The sequence below is a fragment of the Sabethes cyaneus genome, chromosome 3, assembly GCF_943734655.1.
Source record: "Sabethes cyaneus chromosome 3, idSabCyanKW18_F2, whole genome shotgun sequence".
Taxonomy (NCBI): Eukaryota; Metazoa; Arthropoda; class Insecta; order Diptera; family Culicidae; genus Sabethes; species Sabethes cyaneus.
This window is the reverse complement of record NC_071355.1, coordinates 42838048-42862392: the sequence shown is the minus strand read 5'-3', so window position 1 is coordinate 42862392 and position 24345 is coordinate 42838048. Positions and strand designations below refer to the sequence as shown.

General features: G+C 40.3%; 2 protein-coding genes across 2 annotated transcripts in view; one reads left to right on the top strand and one right to left on the bottom strand.

Moving 5' to 3' along the window:
- Window positions 1–2671, bottom strand: part of LOC128741299 (uncharacterized) — a 29392-nt gene extending 26721 nt beyond the window's left edge. The window contains exon 1 of the mRNA XM_053837012.1: window positions 2243–2671. Coding sequence (XP_053692987.1) covers window positions 2243–2433 — 191 coding nt within the window. The 5' untranslated portion in view covers window positions 2434–2671. The remainder of the gene's footprint in view (window positions 1–2242) is intronic.
- Window positions 1–24345, top strand: part of LOC128741300 (transport and Golgi organization protein 2) — a 116212-nt gene that overhangs the window by 39040 nt on the left and 52827 nt on the right. The window lies entirely within an intron of this gene.

Below are 24345 nucleotides of genomic sequence, written 5' to 3'. Positions count from 1 at the left end.
CCACCACGTTGGACAGTGGTCCAAACAGCGAAATACGTGATCGTGTGATATTGCGCCGAAACGCGAAGTTTTTCGCATGTAGTGTCTTTAGGAACACTTCTTGGTATAACAAGCCCCTTCTTGTGAGAGAAATCTTTGGGTGATTAATTCCCTTAAAAGTGAGATACGAAATTTATTTTCTCGTATATTCGAGGGACAGGTTCGGTACTTTTGGCAAAGTTGTAGTAAATATCAATACAAATAACTTTGCCAAAGACACCACACTTGTATTTCTTCATGGAAATTATCACAGTTTTTAAACTCTGACTTATTCTGGTCAATTTTTACGTGTTCATATAGAACACTATGAACAAAGTTGTTTATTTTGCTAAAATCAACGTTTCTGTAGATCATTATTATGTTATTTTCTAAAGTTTCGGAGATTTTGAGCTTTTTTGGTAAAAATAGTACTTTTTTGAGCTTAAATATTTCCCAAGGTGACAAATGGTGGCAGATCAAACAACTCCTGCTTAAAAGTATCACAAAAAACCTGTAAAAGCAAGTGCCAATTGACGGTACTAGTATGATGTCTTTGACAGAGTTATTTGTATTGATATTTACTACAACTTTGCCGAAAGTACCAAACCTGTACCTCGAATATACGAGAAAAAAAAATTCGTATCTCACTTTAAAGGGAATTAATCACCCAAAGATTTGTCTCACAAGAAGAGGCTTATTATACCAAGAAATGTGCCTAAAGACACTACATGCGACAAACTTCACGTTTCAGCTCAATATCACACGATCACGTATTTCGCTGTTTGGATCACTGTGCGTTTGAAAGGATTTTACCAATTTAATCCCATTTTATCAACAGCACATCTTTTGATCGGTTTGACTTTATCTGACAGTGATAGTTTTTTGTTTGTCCATAATATTCAATTTTCAATGATTTGAGCAACCGCAAAACATTACTCGATTAAAAATAATTCCAAAAATTTGAATTTGGTTAACGATTGTAAGGGATATTTTGCAAGTTGCAAATCCCGTGAAAAAAAATTGATGCAAGATATAAATTAAACTGTACTTCAATCCGGTCTCTGTTTCGTATGAATCAAATTGAATAGAGACAGAGGATATGGTTTCGGCAGTTCGTCGAACAGGAGTGCGGGAAGAGAATGCTTAGCAACCATCGAATGTGATTATTATTAAACATAATAAACAATTTGATCAGTTAGTGGTTTTTCCAGCTTCACGGTCGGTAAACTCTACTTCGCGAACGTTAAAATGGCCTATTTTTGTACGGTAAAAGGCTGTGAAAACAAACTTCCAGTGCCTAGGAACAATTCGAGTATTCTTGTACCACAATTTGTATTAACATTGGTATAAATAGCTTCTAATATTCACCTTTAGTTTATCCGAATGCTTTTTCAATTATCACTGGGTCTTAACTGTGTGACGCAAATTTGATATCCTGTTCAGCGCTTACTAGATTGTATTACGTTGAAAAAAATCTACCATTCTTTCTGTGAGTTTCTCATGTGAGTCACTAAATTACAACTGGTTGATGCGATTAAATTTAAAACTGCCAATTTTTTAGGATGCTATTAATGGTTAAGGAAGGTAAAATAAGCATTCGGTTCTAACACGCGCAATAAATCATCAATTCCATTTTGTTCTGGGCATCCTAACTCGTGAAAAGCGAGAACATTTACTACGTATTCCAAACAAGTTTCGATGGAACACTATCCACGTAATGCGGCCTGATTTTTTGCGACGCAAAAACAACCACTTTTCCGCTCTGCTCAGAAACGGCATGCGTATCAACAAACGGCATGCGTGCAAACATGTTCAACAATTCCAGCACAGTTCGTATGTCCTGCGCACAGAGCATTGTGCGTCTCCATCATCGAAGATTCTCAATCCAAAGCGAAAATATGTTTAGAGCACAATTCTATTCTTTTGTTATGAAACATTAAAAACATCTCTGCTTCGTCCAGATGAGTAAGAAACCTTGGATTTCCGACGTTTCTTGACCCTTCGATAAAACCAAATTCCTTATCTCTCGAGTGACGAAATGTTATTTTTGGCGGTAGCACAGTTCAACTGACGAATTTTCAACCGATAAGAAGCACCTGTGGAATGCACCGATTGAACGCTCCAGTAGTTTGCAACCGAACCCGACACCACCAGCGCGGGGCAGATTATTATTTAATCGAATTTTTACTCGGACAGAATGGGAAAGTAGCTAGAAAAAACTCACCCCTCGCTATTATTGTTGCGGCAATCCTCGACGTCTTTGTCGTCCGGTGAAATCACAATCCGATACACATCCCCAGAATAACTGTCACCGTTGCGAGAGCCACTGGAAATGTCGAACTTGGGATCCTTCATCCCTTTCATAGCCACATGCTCCTTGATGGCTTCGATCACGTTTCTCGGCAAAACGGACATGATCACGACACTTCGGTTCTGTCTGTTTTTTTGCACCAAGAAAAATTCACCCGCTATTTCGTTTCTGTTCTCTCGAATCGAATCGAATTGCCAACCAAACACCAAGCAACAACCAAACACTGTGAAGCACTGCTACCTGTCTCCTAAACGACTGACGCCTGTCAACCTCACGACATAGCTCAAGCGGCTCGCGATGCTCTACTGACTGAAATCGCGTGAATTCGTCGATATTTAATAGGTGTGTTGTGTATACAAACAAGCGCGCACCCGCGGAATCTGATCGAGCGCCTCCACCGACGGCTACGAGTGCGATGCGGTGCGCGCAACCCTTTCGCTATTTCGGCGGCTTTGGGTGGTGTTGTTTTGGCCAGAGAGCGCACCGGGAGAGTTCTCTCGCTCCAACGATCCGAACTCACGTGGTTTCACACACATAGCAAGCACGAATTATAACTGGCATGGTACTGGTGTGGTGATGGGTAAAAGAGCGAAACCTCACCTTCTCGGAGGTGATGGGCAATACGCCAGCAAGCAACTATGACGCATGCCGAATTCACCGGCGGCGCCGTGTTGGTAGAAGAGCTACACACGAAAAGCCACTTCCAAGAAGCTTCGCTTCGCACAAGTTTTTATCCTTTCCCCTCCGGCTGCTTGTCGGTCGGCCGAAGGGAGCACGCGGTCGAAGTTTTGAAGATGACGGGTTTGACGTGCCGATGAGATATGTTTTTGTTCTGGCGATGCCTTAGGAATGTGGACTACGCGATCTTTATACCTGACCGGCATTGTAATAATTGGAACTAACCGTTCCCTTCACCTTGCCGGTGCTTCTCCATGACATGAATCTCCCGATCGGTAGGCGAAGCGCGATAGTTTAGCCGACAAACAAATTCGGGCATGGGTCGCTGGGATTTGCTAATATATCCGGTTTTCGAAGCGTGGATTTTTTGCTAATTTTTTCTCTACCTCCTCTACCACGGCACTCGCACGCTCGCTCGCTGTCTGGTATTTCGCGAATTCTATATACTTTGGCAGATTCTATCCACAGTTACACTTCAGGTTGCAAATTCCGTACAGTGTTCCCCGGTGGTGAATTCAACGCGGAATTGCATTGTTTGATGCACAAAATCTTGCATCGGACTGGCTCGGACTGCTGCAGTAGCGTTTGTGAATCACCACACAGGTATATTGTATATTTCCTGTTTCGGGTGGTTTATTTTATAACAATGTACATTAACTATCGTGAGATAGTTTGTTAGATAAAAGTTACAGCAAACGGAAGCATTATAATACCTGAACTTCCAGAACAATTTGATGGAAAAACAAAACAATTTACTTTACCGTGCTCATGTCGATCAGAAGCGTTCGGAACCGAAGAAAATGATGATCTTCGATCAAGTAGCCAGTCAAAATTTTACACATCACGGAGTCACTAAATAGAGAAGAAGGACATAATAGGCCTCAAGGGAATGGAGAAAATTCCACAATGAATCATTTCCGCTAAAGTGGATTCTGCTGTCTAGAACATGATGACTAGCAAGCAGTGCTGTTAATATTCATCAGCATAACGCCCAAACTTCTGGATTATCAGTCTACCTTGCATTGAAAATCTGCTTGCTTTGATCAAACGTACATAATAACTATATACAGCAAGCATGAACTTCATGCACGAGAATATATAATATCAGCGCCCTGTGATATTGTAACAAACTGATATTCACGTTTGAGCAGTGAAAATCAATAAAAAAATTTATGTTGTTATTTAGCATCTATTGCGTTCAGCTGTTGGACATAAGATTTTTCTTTTCATTTACTGCATTTAAAATTTTTTTTCCTGAAGTGAATATCACCTTGTGGATTTGAAAATCACTGTTCTCCTGTTCTATTTTCACGATATATTGAACTTGTATACTACGATGAAAATCACTGTGGAGTTGTACATACGAAACTCAGAGGCATAAAAAACAATGTATGCTGAGAAAAAAGATTTTCTGTTTTGTTTGAAATTCGGTGATAATTAAAGGCCCTGCTAGCAAGTAAAGAATCACAATCATGCTCGAAACGAGCCATCGAAGTTGGCTGACGGTAATCGAGAGGAATCTGCCAAAATTTTTGAAATTTCTTTATGTTACGACTAAATTGATTATTGTTTAGAAACTAGCTGGCCCGACAAACTTTGTATTGCCACAAATTAAACTGCGTTGTACATAAATCGTGAATCTCGGATGACCTATGTCACAATCTTGAGTTTTGCAAATTTCTTGGGAGTTCATTGGTGTTTTAATATACAAATTTTCCTCACAGTAAAGTAGAAAACAACTCCCCCCATTGCTTAGCCTGATGAAATAAATCGGATAGCATTCAAATATTCGCCATCATTACAAACCATTTCGCCGAATACAATTTTGCGGAATATAGAGTTTCGCAGAATACCATTTCGCGAAAAACCTTACGCGGGATGTACCATTTCACGGAAAATCTTTTCATAGAAAGTACCATTTCGCAGGGGTGACCCATCTGAAGGAAAGTAATAGAGGTCAGTAGATCTAGAAAAATAAATTAACCTAGATAGAGGTGATCTCTACGGGGGGCTGCCCCCCGCAGTGGCCGGCGCTTCCGACGGCAGGTCGCCAGCAACACTCGCGGCCTGTGGCCGTCTCGCGTTGAATTATCTAATGTTACTATTGATAGTTTTTGCTGGTCTTGTTATTGATTAATGTTTTATGAAAGAGTCTAAAATTTCTCGGGTTTGAATAGTTCTTGAGTTACGCAAAAATGTCTGTTTTGTTTGTATGAGAGTCCTTATCCCCCTACCACAGTGGTGAGGGGTCTCAAACCACCATTAAAAAAATTCCGGCCTCCAAAATCCCCCACATGCAAAATTTGGTTCCATTTGCTTGATTACTTCTCGAGTTATGAGGAAATTTGTATTCTATTTGTATGGGAGCCCCCCCCCCACCTAAAAAGGTAAGGGGTCTGAATTCATCATAGAAAAAATTCATGCCTCCAAAAACACCCACATGCCAAATATAGTTTCATTTGATTAATTAATTTTCGAGTTATGAGGAAATTCGTATTTCATTTGTATAGGAGCCCCCCTCCTAAAGTGGGGAGGGGTCTCATTTCATCATAGAAAAAATTCTTGTCTCCAAAAACACCCACATACCAAATATGGTTCCATTTGATTAGTTAGTTCTCGGGTTATGAGGAAATTTGTATTTCATTTGTATAGGAGCCCCCCCTCCTAAAGTGGGGAGGGGTCTCAGTTCACCATAGAAAAAATTCTTGTCTCCAAAAACACCCACATGTAAAATTTTGTTCCATTTGCTTGATTAATTCTCGAGTTATGGAGAAATTTGTGTTTCATTTGTATGGGAGCCCCCCTCTTAGTGGGAGGAGGGGTCTCTAACCATCATAAGAACCTTCCCTGGCCCCAAAAACCCCTATATGCAAATTTTCACGCCGATCGGTTCAGTAGTTTTCGATTCTCTAAGGAACATTCGGGCAGACAGACAGAAATCCATTTTTATAGGTATAGATTTGTAAAGAAGCCCCCCTCTTAGCGGGGGGAGGGATCTCTAACCATCATGAATCTTTCCTGGCACCAAAAACCTCTACATGTAACTTTTCACTCCGATTAGTTTTCGATTCTATAAGGAACATGGAGCAGACAGAAATTCATTTTTATAGGCATAGGTTTGTATGGGATCCCCCCTCTTAGTGGGGGAAGGGGTCTTTTGCCATCGAGAGAACCTTCCCTGGCCCCAAAAACCCCAAAAAGTTTCGCTTATTTTTAAAGAAAATCAGACTTTGTGGAGTTTGAGATAGTTTGAACATATTGGTGTAAACGAGAGGGTTCGGAACAAACCCGGATCTCTCAATCGTTGATCAGAAATATTATCATCATGCACCTTCCAGCATTGGACAAAAGGTAGGAGTCAAAATGACTACTTGTCAAGCGTAGCTACCAATACCCCCCCCCCTTCCTTTCCGCTCTTCCCCTCCTTCACTAAAAATTTTCATTTCTTTCCCCTACCGTCCCTTCATCAATTGTAGAACCATCGTTTCAAAAAATATTAATATCATCCATGATATTTGTTTATAGACGATTTGTTTATAGACTTCAAGGTGGTGTACAATTCAGTTAAACGAAATGAGCTGTGGCAGATGAAGCTTGAACATGGTTTTACAACAAAACTGATTAGGTTACTAGATTCAAGCGTCAGGTGGTTGGTAGAGAGCGCTGCAGCCCTTCGGGTATTGGAATTTGGTCACCTTGGTAGATTGGTGACATGTGACAACGATGTGAGCCGTCAAGTAAAAAGGCGGATAGCGGCTGCCAACAGGGCTTTCGACAGATTACGTAGCCAGCTGAGGTTCCGTAGTCGACAACTCCGCACAAAACTTGCGCTCTATAAGATGGTAATGCTCCCGGTGGTATTATACGGTCACCAAGCGTGGACGTTGATAGTGAGTGACCGACGTGTTCTTGGTGTTTTTGAGCTAAAGATCCTGCGATAAACTATTGGCGGTCCATTAGAAGAAGCAGTGTGACGCAGACGCATGAATGGTCTGATTATTTCTCGATTCTCGATCGAACTGTTCGATTATTCGCCGAAATAATCGATTAATTTTTAATCGATTGCTTTATGCTCCGATTATTAGATAATCAATTAACTGGCCTCGATTATGCCGGATTATCTAAAATTTTATTGTTTAAACATTTCTAGCAAATTTAAGGGTATGAAATGGGGAAGGCAACTAGGAAGAAGCGCCCAACATAGCTCTAGCCATCCCAAGCCCCTACCTAGCGCCTCCACGTGGCCATACCTGGAAATACTTCAATTTGTATAATTGAGTAGCCAAGCTAGGAGGTGCGGGGTCGTGCGGTTTTCAGTTCCTAACCTTACAAATGTAGTTTTAGGCAACCATTAAACCACACGACTTTAATTTCAAGTATTATATGATTTATACTAATTTTTTGGTAAACTAATCTATTTTCAGAGAGCGAAATAAGGCGCTATATCCTTGGCCAATTGCAGCCTGGCTTCTGGTCTAAATGCCATTAGTTCATCCCTGAGGGTCCGGAGTATCACTTAACCCTTATTAGCAAAGATACTCCCAACGACTGTAAATAAATCATTATCTATGTATATGGGAAGCGTTTGGTACGGGAGGTCCACGCTTTCTTCCTTCCCTTGATTTCAAGGAGTTTGACGGAATTAGTTATTTTTTCTAGTTCCACTTGATTCCTTGGAATTCTCTCTGCGGTACATGCTGCGCAGTTGGCCTGGCCGTTGACAAGAAAAATGATTGATTCAAGTAATCGTCATTTTCCAGGATGCCTTCCAGAATTGGCTGCGTTAGTGTGAGATTAGATTAGATTAAACATTTCTAGCAAATTTAATTTATTACAGTGGTTGGCGCTTAGCCACTAAATTCGCCACAAGTGAACATTCAGTTTGCCCGTAAAAGACCATTTTAAATACCACGATGAAGTCTGGAAAACAAACTAAACTTCATCTAGATATTGGCCGCGCCATCGTTAAAAGATATTTCGAAATTTGTCAGTTTGCCAGACACGGAGCTTTATAAGGAAGTTTTAGAGAATTGAGTACATAGTAAAATATTTCCCTTTCTCTTTTTCTATCACAAAAATCAAAAACCGCGTAGTCGAATTTTAAGAGCTCTTGATGCTCGCCTGCTAAAAATGGTCCTGAATTTATTCATACGATTTTTGCTCCAAGTGCTTATAAAATATGTGTCGTGTTCATTTTTGAAAAAGGGTTTAAGACGCTTGTTAATTTATGACCAGGGCTAAGTTAAACCTAGTTTGAACAACAAATTTGCTGTGGAAACTTTACTCAACTTAGCCGACTACGCCTCCGTCTATTAGATTTTAAACCCCATTTACCATGTTCCTAGAAAAAATTGAAAATAACTGGCTTTGGGCCCAGGTGGAATCAATGACGGAGTATCCAGATTGGGTCAAATTACGGCCAAATATCCATCCATCCAAGATCACCTTAAAAATCGTGTGATTTCATACCCCATACGGTTTTGTGTCCCGTAGTGTTCACGGGTGTATCGGAATGAGCAGTCAGTCCGTTAAACTGCTTCCCGTTAGGTGAAAAATAATCCCACTGCGATCCGGAAGGGAAAATGGAGCTAAATTTTACCAATATATTCGTTTATTAAAGACCAATCTAATGTTGTTCTTTTAAGGCTAGTTACATAGAAATCGATTCAACAACAATGGATATAGAGCGCTGAACATGTAACTGCAAGTAGCTGTTAGGGATGTAAAGGTTATAACCAAGTTGTCGGCCTTTGTCGGATTCTCTGCTAAATGTTGTTTTAACTGGTCTCTCATCCGACTTCCTTGCTACGTAACCAGCGACGTTAAAACAATATTTACCAAAGAACCCGACAGAGCCCGATGACTTCGAGATAGACCCCATACCCGTTGGACAAGTGCTATTGACCAGGTGGGTGTTAGGGGCAATTGGAGAGTGGCATTCCAAGACCTAGAAACGTGAAGACGGTGCCTAAACTAGGCACGGACTCGATAAACGGATGGTAGTAGTAGTAATAGTAAAGGAAAGCCACCATTACTTTAAGGACTTGTTATTGTATGTAGGTACAATTGCAGTAGATCCGAATTTGATTATCAAATGAATTTCACACTAATGCTGTTACAGAAGGGCCAAAAGGGATTGGGCGGACCCACAAGCAGAGGCACTTGTGCGCATTCTGGGGTTATAGGAGTCGCCTTCCAGCATGTAATAATCAATTTCGCTGTACCAACTTTAACCCACGTGATGATTTGTTTGTGAAATTGTGAGAATTGAGAAGTAACATATTTGCTTCTGACCTTAAGGATTCTGGTTGGCAATCCACTCCATCATCCAGTCTTAGTACTAGTAATGATATGATATTAAGATTAAATGTGGTATATATGGGCAAAAATAGAACAAACTCACCAGCAGTCCTTCGAATGGAATAGAGTTGCGTCCTTTGAGTTTCCGTAAGTGCTTCCAATAATTAGTTTAATTTTTTCTTCTGGTATCCACGTGCAGTATTAAAACTCGTTTTGGCCAACATTTTCATCATATATACTTGATAAGCTAAAACGAAAAAAATAATGAAAATAACTTATATTAGACTTATCTATTAAAAGGCCGTGTGGCTCCGCCGTCTGCTCAAAACCGTGGTTTTGAGATCAGGCAGCCGAGAACCACCCAGCATCGCACCTCCTAGGTTGGTTACTCAATAGAGCATTACCGGGTATGGCCACGTGAAGGCGCTAGGTAGGGGCTTGGAATGGCTAGTGCTATCTTTGACGCTCCTTATTTGCCGTCTCCATTTTATACCCGGATTCGATAAACGGATGGTCGTCAAAAAGTAAAGTAAGTAATAGCCGACAGGGCCAGCAGGAAAAGTTGAAAAAAAGCGGAACGTTATACAAACTTAATAAACGTTGCTTCAATGATCCTTCCTTACTTAATTTCCGCTCTTTCCCCTTCACGTCTTGTCACACCCTGGTGATACTATCAAGGCCTTTGTTTCATTACTAATCATTCCTCTTCGTCTTTTGGAAAGACTACCTTTACTTTATCTTGCTTAGTTATTGTGCAGTAGCGTAAGATATAAATCTTTTAGCGTCCTTGCTACCGTTTAAAGCCGATCAATGTGGTTAGGTGCTTTTTGAACTTTTTTTCCTTTATGTGGACCCATCGCTGCGGCCAGTACAGTTCATCTATTGTTTCAGCGCTCGGGTGTTTACTGTATCCTGCACTGCATTTGTTTTTGCTATAATCGCTATTGAGCGAGAGATATGTTTATTATTAATTTTATACGTGTTTGTGTGTTTGAGTTTTACCCTGCATTCAAAGTTTGCTCTACTTTATCCATCTCGTTCCTCATATGTTATCTCCAATTATAGCCAAAATCTTAATCAGCGTAATATAGAATTCAGCATAAAAGGAAGGGTAGTAGGGGTCTGAGAATAAACCTATGCTAAAGTCACTTGGACATGACTTGATCTAACTAAGATTCAAACCCATGGCCGGCCGCTTGTCAAAGCAGACCTGGCAGTCTTGCGGCTACAGAGCTCCCAGCTTTTTGTACTTTCTGTAATGACCTTTCGAATGAAAGTTATGGGCAAATGCAATTTATTCGCTCCTTCTCGAATAGAGTGGTGGTTTTTCTAATGATTTGGAAAAAATCGAAAAATTTGGATTTTCGAGGTGCGCGTTCACAGTTTTGCGCTTTGCTCAATTCAATGAACTTAGTCTTGTCCTGCTAGCGCCAACTAACTTAAGTCATTTATAAAGATTTTTACTTTCAGCATTTACTAAAGCAGCTCCACTTCCATTTACAAACTATAAGGACATGGCCATGTATGTACCAACATAGCCGTTTTACGATATGTACGGTATGGACTATATGTTATGCTAGGTCAATGCTGAGGTTCATCTACATAGAGAGATTGCCATAAACTAGAACTAATTTTTATTAGTCCTAGTACCTTATTGAAGCATGACTATAGTTGAAACTGCCATTCCATCAGTTTAACGACCACTCGTAGTACCTATGTGGCGCTGCAGTTCTACTGCAGTACAATAAGAATAGACTGCCACTGTGTGACCGTGTGAAATGAACTACGGAGTAATTTTCAACAGCAGTTTCAAGGTTTAAATTTTTATAGTGCACGATAAAAATACAGTAAAATTTGCATTCCTAAAATAGCTTGCTTGGGCTGCATTGAAGGTAAGGTGTTTAGTCTATTTCTTTCCTCTCACTTGTCATCCATTAAGCGGTGCTAAAAAAATCATTGTCACTACATACAGTAAAATTAGCAACTTGCTGTCAGTTTCCTATATGAAATATCATACTAAACCTACATAATCTGTTGTGTAGAAGCACAATATTACTGCTTTACGGTATGGCATGTTAGCAAAATGCAAAGAAATTCATTACTCAGTTATTTTCACTACTGTTTTCTAGAGTTTTATCTAAAATTAAATAAAAAGAAGAAAACTTATCCAATTTAATTCTAGTATGTATATTTTATTCACGACAGATACGTATTTCGCCTACGACTTGCAGGCTTCCTCAGTGTCTGTTTTCAGTTCGAAATACTGTTTTCGTAGGCGAAATACGTATCTGTCGTAAATAAAATATACATAGTAGAATTAAATTGGATAAATTGTCTTCTTTTTATTTAATTTTAGGTTTCGTATTCTACTAAGACGCTCCAAAAACTTCAGTCAATCGTAGAGTTTTATGATGCCCAAAAGTTCTAGTAAATATGGTAGAATTATTTAATATTTTTGGGAACTGATTAACATATGAGAGCGACAAAACGCTGTATCTCAGGTTTATCCCACTTTTTTCATTTTTAATGTGGTTTTAAACAGTTGGCCATTCACCACCATTATCCCCTTTTAAAATCGTTTTAAGGTAATGTAGTATAATGTGCCCCCCTTAAGAATAAATAGATATATTTCAAAAAGGTTTGCCAAGATTAACGTTATAATTACGAATATATGTTAATTTTTGAGTTGAAAACCAATTGCAACTGTTTACTTCCTTTAATATTGTAGAATAAAAATACTACGAATTATTTAAAAACGGCGTCTAAAATTTGGGTTTCTCGTCTATGCAGGCAATATGCCCCAGCAGCAGTATATTACGCTCCGCGTTGTGTTTCAAGTATGTGCAATTGATATGCCTAATTGCCAAAATATTATATTATCAAAATATTGTATTTTCATAAAAATTAAACCTCGTGTCGGTCTCCTGGAATAACTTTTCTTTTCTGCATGGGGCATATTATACTGCAAGTAGGGCATATTGGCATATTAAGTAATCTGCAATTTACCTGGAATTTAGACGTGGTTGATAAATTATTCCTAGCACTTTTATTCTACAATACCTACTGAGGCTAATAGTGGCAATAGACTGTCACTTATATCTATTTATCTGTATTTATAGCCACATCTGCAATGGGGCATATTGCACCGTCGCAAGTGGAGCATATTGGCCGCTTACGACATGGCGGGAAAAATATTAAATAAATTAAACAAACTAAGCGTTTCTCACCGCTTTTTCGCTTGAGATAATGTTTCAAAGCTTCACTTTACGCAATCGAATCACAACAACAGGATACAGTAATGTTCCGATTTTGTCAGCTCCCGATTTTGTCTACCCATTATTTTATCAGCTTTTTATCCCGATTATGTCAACCAATAAATTTTGTTTAACTTTTGTGCTTTTAAACATGAATTATAAACTTTTTCAGCCTGCTTGAAACTATTCTGATTCTCTAGGGAGAGTTTTTGAATAAAATGATGCCTTTTTGCGAGTAATTCGGGGTCAAAATTAGGGTATTTTTAAAGTAAAAGATCTATAGTTCCTAAACAAGCAAACGTAGAGATACATTATATTCAGCAATGTTGTGTATTTTTATTATTTCTACAACTTTGTAAAACAGGAAAAAGTCATACAATAACTACAAAAACAGCTAAAATAGAAAAACTGATTTTAACGATTTTTCATTAATGAGAAATATGATTTTTCTATCTTTGCTGAAAAGATAGAAGCTTACTGTCTTCAGCAAAATTTCTTGTAATAGTTTGTTGTAAAACTTTGCAGAAAACATCAATGTGTTATATTGAAACTGAAGAAAAATAAATTTTTTATTGCACTTTTAGGGGGATTAATCAAAATTTGAATTCCGCTGGACGATAGAACTTTTAATTTTAAGAAACTCTCCCAAAGGTTCCATAAACTTAAAACCAAATTTTCCCGCTCAAAGCTAATGCACACCAAAAAAGGTTTTGGACCAGTGTGCTCTGCCCGGTTCATTGAGCTTTCGGTTGACCAATCGAGGGTTGAAATTTAATTTTTAGTCGAAGTCTTTGATATTGCAAGGTCTTAAGTCTTGAATTTTGAAAAAAAAAAATCGAAAAAAAAAATTCCCGATTTTGTCAGTTTTCCCATTTTGTCAGCCCAAAATTCAACATTGGGCTGACAAAATCGGAACATTGCTGTACTGCAAAAACAACGAAGTGCGGAACAACCTCTGGATAAAATCACAATAAAACAAAATGCTGATCGTAGTGATAATGATAGTGACAAAAAAAAAAATCTTTGCAGGGTAGTTGTCCGGCATTCTTGCAACATGCTCGTTCGCCAAGGGGCCTAACAGTCTCTAAAAACGTTGAATTTTGAGCAAACCATGAGATCTATATAATGTGATATTTCATAAATTTGCCATGAAACAACTAAAAAATGGCCCGGTTCTGTAAAGAAGAACAGGGCTTTCAAATGAAATAAAAAAATTTTTGGCGGCCATCTTGGATTTGGTCGCCATATTGGATTTTATCAAAAAATCGCCGTTTTCGTCATGATCCCCCCAACCGATTTTAATTTCAAAACCACCGTCGGAAAGCTAAGAAAAAATGCTGTAATGCTTGCTACAAATAACTTGTTGTTTTATTCAGTTAATGCCATTGCACTCCTAATTTTATGAATATTTCATGTAGCATTTTTCTCAGCTTTCCAATGGTGGTCTTAAAATAAAAATCGGTTGTAGGGATCATGGTGAAAACGGCGATTTTTTAATAAAATCCAATATGGCAACCAAATCCAAGATGGCCGCCAAAAATTTTTTTATTCCATTTGAAAGCCCTGTTCTTCTTCTTTACAGAACCGGACCATTTGTTAGTTGTTTCATGGCAAATTTATGAAATCTCACATGATATAGATCTCATGGTTTGCTCAAAATTCAACGTTTTTAGAGATTGTTAGGCCCCTTGGCGAACGAGGGGTCCACTATTTCGAGGTATCAAAAGTGTAATTCTTATTTTTTAACCATTTTCAACCAATTAAACGCAAAAGTTCCAATATTTGAAGACCTCGTGTCAGTAGTCGCACCGTTTCAGCGAGAATTACTCATTGCAATTTTTTTTCCATTTATTTTATAACTTATTAAATATGCGTCCTAGCGACAAACAGTCTTCAGTGAAAATGTGTATTTTAGCATACTAAATAGCTTTGAAGAACACTAAAAAAAATCGTGTGCAAAGTTATTGAGCATAATTGATTTTTAAACGCACCTTTTTAACACAGCATTATATTTCGCAACCGGTAAGAAATAGATAGTTACTATATTCAGCAAAGTTGCTTATTTTAGTATGTCCTGCAGCTTTTTGAAGAAAATATTTTTTGAAAACTATACCTATAAAAAAGGATTTCTGTCTGTCTGTCTGTCCGTATGTTCCTTATAGAATCGAAAACTACTGAACCAATCGGCGTGAAAATTTGCATGTAGAGGTTTTTGGTGCCAGGAAAGGTTTTAGTGATGGTTAGAAACCCCTCCTCCCACTAAGAGGAGGGGCTCCCATACAAATGAAACACAAATTTCTGCATAACTCGAGAATTAATCAAGCAAATAAAACAAAATTTGGCATGCGGGTGTTTTCTGTGACAAAAATTTATTCTATGGTAAATTGAGACCCCTCCCCTCTTTATAAGGGAAATTATAACACCTCTCCCCTTCAAGAGGAGGGGCATCCATACAAATTTCCTCATAACTCGAGAACTAATCAAGCAAATGGAACCAAATTTGGCATGTGGAGGTTTTTGGAGGCAAAAATATTTTCTATGGTGAATTAGGACCCCTCCCCACTTTAGGAGGAGAGTTCCTATACAAATGAAAAACAAATTTCCTCAAAACTCGAGAACAAGCAAATGCAACCAGATTTGACATGTAAGTGGTTTTGGAGGCAAGTTTTTTTCTATGGTGAATTGAGTCCCCTCTCCTCTTTAGAAAGCGAGTTATGACCCATCTCCCCTTTAAGAGGGTGGGCTTCCATACAAATGAAATGCAAATTTCCTTTTATCTTGAGAACTAATCAAGCAAATGGAACCAAATTTGGCATGTGGGAGTTTTAGATGGCAGAAATTTTTTCTATGGTGAATTACGACCCCTTCCCCTTTTAAGAGGGGGGGCTCCCATACAAATGAAATACAAATTTCCTTATAATTTGAGTACTATACAAGCCAATGGAACCAAATTTGGCATGTGGGAGATCTTGAAGTCTTGAATTTATTTTATGATAGTTAGAGACCTCTCACCCCTGTGGCAGGGGGATATGGACTCTCATACAAATAAGACAGACATTTTTGCGTAACTTAAAAACTAATCGAACTCGAGACTCTTCCATAAAACATTAATCAATAACAAGACCACAAAAACTATCTATACACTCGAGTCTTCTTTTACACGGTTTGTTTTTTTTTCGATTACTCAAGAACGGTGCAATTTAGGGACCATTTACAAAATACGTGACGAATGTCGGGCCTCTCCCAAACGTAATGAGAAATAAATGAATGGTCCCTAAACAGCCCCGTTCTCAATATTCGAAAAAACAAACCGTGTAAATAAGTTTTTGAGTGTAGTAACACTAGATCATTCAGGACGAGACGGCCGCGAGTGTTGCCGGCGACCCGCCGTCGAAAGCGCCGCCCACTGTGGGGAGGCAACTCCCCGCAGAAATCACTACTGTCTAGGTTTATAGCGACAACGAGTAAGGAGAGGATCGCGAAATGGTACTTTCCACAAAAAAGTTTTCCATGAAATGGTACATTCCGCTTAAGGTTTTTCGCAAAATGATATTCGGCGAAATGTTGTACAATCATGGCGAATATTACTATCCGCTTTCTGGCTATGCAATGGGGGACAGGGGAGTTGTTTTCTACTTTACTGTGAGGAAAAATTGCAAATTTGTATATTAAATTACCCATTCCAGGTAACTAATAAGCCTTAACGTAAGCAGCAAATCAGCGTATCTGGCATTTTATACTACACGTCGTTGTATATTAGCTTTTTGACTGCATAGGTGTTATAAATTGGCATCCAAAATTGTATTCAAATTCTTCGTGTCGGTAAGTAGCTGTAAATTAGCATTGTCAGCACTCAGTAAAGTAGCTGTATATTTTGCCAAAATAGCATTTAAGTAGTATTTAAGGCAACTTAAATGCTTATTGGCCTACATTTGAATAGCATTGGTGATGCTCATTGGTTACCTGGGATGCTTTCATAGTTACGTAACTGCCAAAATAAATCATCTAAGGTTGAACTCCTCAGAAACTTGCAGAACTCGAGATTGTGACAAAGATCGTCCGAGATTCATGATTTATGTACCACACAGGTTAATTTGTGGCAATACGGAGTTTGTCGGGTCAGCTAGTTAAAAAAAACAAAAGTTCGTATCACTCTACTAGGTGAATTCACGGTCACCCTAATAGTGCAAAAAGATGCATTAAATAAAATGATTGATATTGGTTATCACTATTAACCGAAATTACATGCCTTAGTTTAAATGGGAATTGTCATGAATCTACAAAACTGGAAAAAGGGAGAAAATTTCTCCCCAATCTTTTTTATTTTTAAGATTATTGGAGTTTTTTTTAGCTGAACAGTGTTCTATTCAGCGACCTAAGCAGACTTTTTGCGAACTTTCTAGTTCTGTTTGAAAGTTGCTTAGCATTCACTTCGAAGTTTGAACAGCAAATGCGAACTTGAAAGTACGGTTAGTTGCTTAAACATTAAGCTAAATAGAGTTTTTTTCATGACCATTTAGGTAGCTGATTAAGCCAAAAAATCCACTTTTATCGGAACTTTTGGTTACTTGGGTCGAATCCGGTTATAATCTCAGATTATAGCTTGGTTCGACCCATGCACCTTCCAGCATTGGACAAAAGGTAGGCGTCAAAACGACTACTTGTTAAGCGTAGCTACCAAAACCCCTCCCCCTCCTCACCTTTCCGCTCCTTCACCAAAAATTTTGCATTTCTTTCCCCTACCGTCCCTTCATCAATTGTAAAACCACCATTTCAAAGAATATTAGGTATAACTTGTTCTACTAAGTTCTACTAAGACGCTGGGAAATAATTTCAATTATTCTGTGAACGAACCGCCAAATATCTACGCTGCAAATTTTCTCGTAGAACCACGTTTTATTGAGTGTTGGATTACAGAGCTCGTTTTTACAAGAGCAATGAATAAGTTATCGATTTTGATGGGCAATCCACGCACGTTTTGATAATAAATCGATAGAAATCGCCGACAATTACAATCATAATTTTCTATATCTTATAATGAAATATTTTATTCGAACCTTACAGTTTCATATTCGTTTTCACAAAAAAAATGTCAAAAATATTAATGAACACAACGACTATAGAAATGAATAGGGTGAGAATTCAACCATCGCGATAAAAAATTTAAGGGGGTTTGATCTATCTAACGACAGTTTTCTATTCGTTTTCAAATACTAATCACTATAGCAAAAAAAAAAACATAATCCCAGATCGTGTTTTCCGCAAACACGTTGGGTTAGAAAACATCCCATGTGACATTTAGTTCCGGCGAAAAAAAGCCAATAACACATTATATTCTTCACTGGCAATTCACTCCGAAACTAAAACCCCAAACTGCAGCTGTAACCTACATGACATAATAACCGTGCACATGGCGACAAAAGCGGTTTAAAAGTCCGCACCAGAACAGATTCTGCATCCAATTCGGCCGATTCGAGAGACAAGAAACTACGCATTACGAAACCCGCCGCTTGTTGCATAATAAAAAGAAACAGGATTTCGAAAACCGAATACAAAAACACAGCTCGTTAACACTTTCCGACCCGCCGAAGATATGCAAATCGATCACCAATTGAAACCGGCTCCTAGGAATGCATCCTCGTGCAAACAAAAAGCCGCGGCAAAGGAGAAACAAACATCACCGACCAGCGCGAACCATCATCCTCTTGTTATTCCCACGAAAAGCCAACGTACGACACGGGAAAGGAAACAGCGCGTAAGTTATTAGAATCAATAAAGAGCGGCTCACGAAAACGAACGAAATACAAGAATGAAAAAAAAACTAGATGACCTTGAACAATACGCTCCGTGTATCCACGCGCAGAGCTCCTCTGCCGGTCTCCACAAGTCCACAACCGCGCGGATCGCATCCGATGTTTCCGAGTGGCCGAAAACCCAATCGTTCGAGAGAACCGCGGTGCGAGCAACGAGCATGCACATGTTCTCTCAGCAAGCCGCGTGTTTTGTATACCTTTCCCTTTATGTTCCAACACGAAACTTGAATGGTAGTTATGGGTATCGGTACATAACAACACAGCATGCTGCAGAGCAAAGGCGTAACGAACGAACATGAACTGCACTGACATATTTATCACTCTCTGTCTGCTTGTACACATATTCATAATAACCGGTCACGCATACACGCACGAAAATCCGGTGTTTCGCTCTCACTTTTACCATCAGCACTCTCACTCTTAACTTGACACTCCTGGCCCGGCCCGGCTCCGGCAGCTCCGGCAGTGGAGTTATGTTAATTATATTATACATAAAAAAATCGGCTTCCAACCAAAACCGACACCGCTAATGGCGCAGCGAATCTTTAATTTCGCCGGCTTTAATTTGGGTGTCATTAGAGTAGACTTCGTACACTTTTTCACATTATGTCGATTCACGTCGATCGCATGTAGTTACGCACCTCCGGTTTACCGGCCGATACGCTTTGTGTTGCCACCTCCACCCACCCAAGGCACCAATAGCCTCCCACTGCTGAGGACCGACCGACCACCACCTGCCTGCGTACGGAGTGCGTGTGCGTGCCGCCGGCCGTTGCTTTACATACAACGAGCTTTCCCGAGCTTTCGCGAGCAGCAGTGTAATTCTTTCTCTACCTCTCTTCGGTGTTCGGTCGCAGTACTTTTGAACTCCATAATATATAAGACATTTAAATAAAACAAAATAGCACCCCGCCACCGACCGATGCGGCGCCGATGATGAAATGGCAGCCCGTTCCGTGGGGTCACTGCAATCTGTGGCGGTCCAGTTCGGCCTGGGTCCGGTCGTTCACTTTTAGCATATTTATTTCGAGTTTCGGCATTGAGCTGCCACCGCTGCCGCCGCCGCCCCGGGTATGGTAATTTGATGGCATTCTATTGTTGGCCAGTGATTTACGCCATTATTATTTATGTGTAGGCATCTTCGCCTAGACCCGGCGTGAACTGCTCGGCTAGGCTGGGCTAGGCTAGGCTAGGCTAGGCTAGGGGTCGTCGAAGCAGACAGCAGACGCGCTCGGGCCCCGGCACGGCTAGGCGATAAATGTTAACGGTTTTGGTTGTAAAATTTGCTACACTTATGTATTGGGTAATTGTGGGGTTGCGAAACTCGTCACAAAGCAGCCATCATGCGTCGTCGACGTCGTCGCCGTCGAAACGCATGTCTCGAACGCATTCACCAAACGCAACTTTTGATACTGTTGGAAATCATCCGCCAGCACTTTTTTGGACTTTGCTTTTGGAGGTTTCAGTCATCTTGCTGTGTAGACTATAATTAGTTTTCCTAGCATAATTATAGTGCCAGTTGAAACTAATTTAAATTTTCAATATAAAAACGCTGGCTTTTCCTCGGTTAACATAGTTTTTAGATATGAAATTGTTTTATCAACTCAAATGTTACATTTTATGTTATTTGTAAAGTCGACTTAAACTATTCTGCAACGAGCTCTTGAAATTTTTTGACTGTGGGCCGTCCATTTGGCATAAAGTCATTCGGCGTAATGATATTTGGCATGTCGGCCATTTGACATACTTCCTCAAACACCATTTTATGACCATATGGTTGCTTTGCTAGATGATTCATGGCAAGAGGGCCGCAGGCCCAAACGTTAACTCGGACCACTATCTCGTAGTAAGCAAGATCCGCCCGCGGTTGTCCAACGTATTCAAATCGAAACCAACGAGGGAGATACGACTGAACATTCGGTGGTTATCAGCGGAAGGAGTTGCAGAGTACTCTCGGTAGAGTGATGAGCGAATTGGTGAATCATTTAGAGAGAACCTGAACGAACAGTGGAGACACATCCACGACGCGATCAGTACTACAGCGCGAGAAGTGTTGGGTACTACTGCTGCAACTACTTTCAGTCAGTGGTTTGACGCAGAGCACCTGCGAATGCGACATGAGAAGAATCGAGCTAGAAGTCACATATTAAGCCGTATGAATAAAAGAGTTAGAGCAAATGCTCCCATTAGAGTTACACGGGAAAAGTAAAGCAAACTCTTTTATTCATACGGCCTATTGGCTGCAACGGTGACATGCCAGAGCAAAGAGAGATACCGAGATGCTAGAGCTGCCGAAAAGAGACTTCACTGTCCAGTACCATGGACCCCCGTTTGTTTGAACGATTACTCATGCAAACTAACGGGGTTAATTTTTAATTTGAACTCATATGCTTTATTTACTAAAAAGGATCATCAACTCGAATGTAGCAATCACCGAGGCATTACTCTCCTCAATTCTGCATTCAAAATTCTCCCCCGCATCCTGTTTCTCAGACTGAGGGCGTTGCAGGAAGGGGAGAGGGACGCTCCTTGACGGACCAGATGTTCACCTTGCGACAAATCCTCGATAAATTCCCGGAATTCAGCTTGCAGACTCACCATTTGTTTATAAACTTCAAGGCGGCGTACGATTTAATTGAACGAAGTGAGCTGTGACGGATTATGCTTGAGCATGGTTTTCCAAGAAAACTGACTAAGCTGATACGCGCTAACCTTGATGGCTCAAAATCAAGCGTTAGAAAGGCGGGCGAGACATCGGACTCGTTTGAGGTATTAGATGGCTTGGAGCTAGGTGACAGGTTTTCGAATTTGCTATTCAAAATTGTGTTGAAAGGTGCTATTCGAATGGCAGGCGTGTAGAGAAGTGGTCTCATCATCACGAAATCTTACATGTTCCTAGGGTTCGCGGATGACATCGATATTATCGGTGTTAACCGTAGAGCTATGGAGGAGGTGGTAGCTGGTAGACAGCGTGATAGCCCTTAGGGTGTTAGAACTGCGGTGGTGATAGATGGTGATACTTTTGAAGTGGTCGACGAATTTGTTTACCTTGGTACGTTAGTGACATTTGACAATGATATGAGCCGTGAAGTAAACAGGTGGATAGCGGCCTTTACGGACACTGCCTTCTACGGATTACGTTACCAGCTGAGGTCCCGCAGCCTGCTGCCTCCGTACGAAACTCGCGCTCTATAAGATACTAATTCTCCCGGTGGTGCTTTACGGCCACGAAGCATGAACGTTGGAAGACAGCGACTGCGACCGATGAACTCTTGATGGTTTTGAGTGTAAGATCCTTAGCGGCATATTAGAAGAAGGATTGCGGCACAGGCGCATGAACCATGAAATTTACCAAATTTGTAGAGATGCGGCTATTGTGAAGCGAGTAAAACAGAGCAGACTACAGTGGGCTTGCTACATAGCAAGGATGCCGGATGAGAGACCAGCAAAAACAATATTCAGTAGAAAACTTGACGGCTTCTGATTTCGAGTCAGTTGGATGAGCGCTGTTGACGAGAATGCTAAAACAGCGGGTGTTAGGGCCGACTGGAGAATGGCAGCCCAAGACCGAAAAGCGTAGAGGCAACTCCTAAATTCGGCCCAGATTTGATAAGTGGTTTGTCGTCAAAAAAGTGAGTAAGTACTGGTCGCACTGATGAGTCCATATATTAAAAAAACTACAAGGTATACAGCCCTAAGGGTTATACGAAAGGGTGACGTAGGACTATGTCAGATCATTAGATCAAAGACTAATGTAAACTGTATTTCTGGCAAATGTATGTTTATAAGAATCTGTGTGTGCCATCGTTTAAGTGAGCGTTTAACAGAGAAGAGCAAAATATTCAGATTCAATTCTGCATTGAATGCAATGGCACTTTGGAACGCCTACAACCTTTGAGACATAGAGATTTCTTTTAAAATCTATCGTGTGCATCATAAAAGTTGAAATGGTAATGAATCACCAGCCCACAACTTATTGTATTAAATATGATTATGCGTAGCTTGACCATGTTTCGAAAATCTTACTTTAACTCGCTTGTGGCCTTTAAAAGGTCCATTGGTTATAAATAATCAATTAGAGCCAAAGCACGTTTATATGACGTGCCATTCGAAAGTCCTTCTCTTTTGACATGAATGGGAACAGGAATGTAAGTTAGCGGCGTCGATTGATTGTCTTTCACCGGGAAGGTTTTACTAGTTTACTTTTAAATATGGCACATACACAAAAATTTGCTTTATTTGTATGAGAGTCCTTATTCTCCTAACACAGGGGTGAGGAATCTCAAACCATTATAAAATAAATTCATGCCTCCAAAACACCTACAGGCTAAATTTGGTTCCATTTGCTTGATTAGTGCTCGAGTTATGAGGAAATTTGTATTTCATTTGTATGGGATCCACCCTTCTTAGAGAAGGCAAAGGTCCTAATGCCAAATTTGGTTCCATTTGCTTGAATAGTTCTCGAGTTTTGAGGAAATTTGTGTTTCATTTCTATGGGAGCCCCCCTCTTACGCCCTCCTTAAAATTGCTGACCATTTTATCTATCCAACGACATATAAATTGTTCAGCAGGTTAGTAGTTATTAGCATTTGAAATCTTTCATTCAAAAGTTACACTTCTATTTTCTTTTTCGCAAAGTGCTACCCAGTCCCAGTGTAAACAAAGGCATAGTCCTACGTCAAAAAGCTTCGGAGTATTCATTAATGAGGACTTTGAATCAAGTGCGGTAACAGATACTTCACAATGCCCTGTTCCAATGTTGCAAATCGGGGTTCCTGCGGGTACTTTGCCTAAAAAATATAATGAGCCGTAGCGTTACGGAGCATCAGATCCACCACCTTCGATTTCCGGAAGAAAAGATACTAGCGGGCTAGACGGCGGGATCTTGACGAATCACTGGACCCACAACAAACGCGGAAGAAAGGACATAATTCTGATCTTCAGCAGCAGAAGGAAAAACCTTCGGCGGAGATTCCAAAAGGAACTAACCGGACAATGAAAGATAAGTTTTGAAAAGGCACTGATGGTTCAAGACCAACGAAGGGTACGAAAGGAGATGCCTTCATAAGGCTCGCGCGTAAGTATTACTTACCTACTTTAGCAGCCGAGAGCCGGAATGGCTCTTGTCGAATCAGGAATTCCTCTCCGTTGTACTCGGTCCTGGGCTACTCGTCGTCAATTCGTTGCGCGTCTCGACACATGCAAGTCGGCTTCAACCTGGTCTAGCCATCTAGCACGTTGGGCCCCTCTATTCCTGGTACTGGTGGGGTTCCTAAAGAGAACAGATTTCACTGCACAGTCGTCGGGCATCCTTGCGACGTGGTCGGCCGACGGTAGTCTCCCATCTTTCGCCAGGTGTACGATGGGAACCTCTTCAAGTAGTAGGTCTGTAGGTCGTGATCGCCACTCTCAGCTTTCCGTTTGTACTCCTCCAAAAATAGTGTGCAACACCTTTCGTTCAAATACGGCTACTGCACGTATGTCTTCTGTAAGCAAAATTACTGTCTCAAGCCCGTAGAAGACTACCGGTCTGATTAGCGTTTTATACACCGTCAGCTGTGCGGCGGCATATACTCCTTGATAGAAGCGTCTTGAGAAGGGAAAAGTAGACTCAATTTCCAGCTTGAATGCTTCGTTGGATCTCCTTACTCGTATTACTGTCGGCGGTGACTAGAGATCCCAAATATACGAACTCATCAACCACTACCAGTTCATCGCGGTCAATAATCACTGTCCGTTAGAGGTAAACATTGCTTTCTCTGGAGGCTCTTTCTATCACATATTTGGTTTTCGACGCATTAATTTGTAACAATATCCTCCTGGCCTCCGTTTTTAGACTGGCGTAGATTGCCTCCGCCGTCCCAAGGTTTCTAGCAATGATGTCGAAGTCGTCTACGAAGGCTAATAGTTGGTTACTCTTGCTGAAGATCGTTCCTCTCGTTTCGATGCCCGCTCGCCGGTCACACCTTCA